Source organism: Etheostoma spectabile, chromosome 17, assembly GCF_008692095.1.
Source record: "Etheostoma spectabile isolate EspeVRDwgs_2016 chromosome 17, UIUC_Espe_1.0, whole genome shotgun sequence".
Classification (NCBI taxonomy): Eukaryota; Metazoa; Chordata; class Actinopteri; order Perciformes; family Percidae; genus Etheostoma; species Etheostoma spectabile.
In genome coordinates this window covers 12,144,775-12,146,694 of record NC_045749.1, presented here as the reverse complement: position 1 = coordinate 12,146,694, position 1,920 = coordinate 12,144,775, and the positions used below count along the sequence as shown (strand labels likewise).

The 1,920-nt window shown below is 42.5% G+C and overlaps 1 protein-coding gene across 2 annotated transcripts in view; it reads right to left on the bottom strand.

Annotated features, from left to right (window-relative positions):
- sema4ga (sema domain, immunoglobulin domain (Ig), transmembrane domain (TM) and short cytoplasmic domain, (semaphorin) 4Ga) overlaps positions 1–1,920 on the bottom strand; it is a 23,681-nt gene that overhangs the window by 5,847 nt on the left and 15,914 nt on the right. For both annotated transcript variants that reach the window (XM_032541368.1, XM_032541369.1), the window contains one exon: positions 1,284–1,459. In XM_032541368.1, coding sequence (XP_032397259.1) covers positions 1,284–1,459 — 176 coding nt within the window. The remainder of the gene's footprint in view (positions 1–1,283; positions 1,460–1,920) is intronic.

The following is a 1,920-nucleotide window of genomic DNA, read 5'->3' as shown; positions in this document are numbered from 1 at the left end:
AGACACACACACACACACACATACACACACACACACACACACACACACAGAGAGAGAGAGAGAGAGAGAGATAATAAAACAGAGCACAGGCCATGAACAATAACAGCAGTAAACCCAGTGTTGCCATAGGGACAGCAGTAGAAGTATAGTAGATCAGTGGCTCACCTAAAAGATGGAAAGAGACAAATGGGAGGAAAGCACATGGGACGGGGGAGGGGATCAGCTCTGTCAGAGATAGTACAAAGATGATAAGAAGTCATACATCTCTGAGAAGAGTAGGTGGTAAGGAGGAGAGAATTACAAAAATGGTTTCATAAAGGTATAGTAGGACTTAGAGACAGGTGCGGTGGAGCTCAAGAGGAAACAGTAGCATCTCAATGAGAAAAATGCTGTTTGTCTATGTTTTCCACACCATAAAAATGTATTGCTTTGGCATGACATTCCCTTTTCAGCGGATACATCCTTGCAGTGAATGAACCAGGTTCCAAAAGTGGAAACTAGTTTAAAGAAAGGGCCATTACAGTTATAATCGTTAAGATTTTCCCAAAAATAACAGTTAGCCTTTTATCTGCAATAGCCATTTCAAATATTAACATTCTGTAATTAAAATAAAACTTGTATATATTATACTCTGTATAGTGGTGTTTTTTTTTGGATAACATCACAGTCTCACTGTTACCTGTCTGCTCTCTTTGCACCGTGTCAAAGCTGTATTTACTGCTAACGCAAACTATGCAAAAGGATAAAGCAATGCAACCAACTTTACTGTGCCCTTCTGTTGTGTCGGAAACTACTTGCGCCGTTTGCAGCATAAAATCAGATCATGGTTCAAATTATGTATACCTGACTTCTTTAATAAAACAACAGGAGATTGGTTGGTTTTGCTGTAAACGGACTCCCCAGTTGCCCTTCTGTTATATTTCTGACAAAGTAGCTGCTCAGTTGGGTATTTTCTCTATTATTAGACCGCACTCGCTGTTACCACGGTAACCACAGGTGTCACCAAATCCACCACTGAAAACTTTAACTTCTTTTAAGTCAATCTACATCTGCATGTCTAATTTATATTCTCTTCTCAAACTGCCCTGAAATTCCTCCATCTAACTTCTTTTTTTCACATTTCAAAAAAAAGTTCTCCTCTCTTTCATCTTGTCCCTTCCTGTCTTCTTTGACTGCCTCAATATATTGATTGCTGCCTTTCATCTTCATCTCCCTCATTTCCATTTGTATCCTCAAAGTCCCTGTGAGTCAGAGACCTTGACAACACACAAGTTCCCACTCACCACTCGAGGCCGAAGATGCCGTAGAAGAGTGTGTCCTGCGGCGTGAGGCCAGGCATGACAAACACGCTGCGCAGCATGTTGAAGTGGAAGTCGTACTCGGGCAGAGAACATGTCAGCCTGGCCTTGAGGAAGGACGTCCACCGTTTCTGGAGAGTTAAAAGGCCTCCCCGGTCGCCCTGAGGGAAGAAGGGTGGGAGAGAAAGAAGAAAGAGGAGGAGGATGGAGATGAGAGGGTCATATCAGGTAAGGCCTGGATAAATGAAAAACAGACTGCCGCCCGGCTCGAAGCAGCACACAAGGGGAAGTGAACCTCCTAAAGAGTGCAACAGATGGCATGGAAGAGCAATGACGATACTTTTAATAAGATTATGGGTTCCCATAGGTAAGACTCCCCATGGTAATCTACATATTTGTGAGTGTGCGTTTGTGTTTGTTCCTCAGCTGACTGCAGCACATTTTAAAGGGATACTTCACCGATTAGCATTAAGCTTTGTACCAATAGAAAAACGGTAGTATTTTCAAATGACCGTGCTTCTCTTCCTCATGTCCCCCTGAGAAGAGAGATCTCTGTATTGTGTGTCTGGAAAAAAGCCCCTGTTGATGCAAAAATGGTCATTTAGCATCATTGGAGGCATTT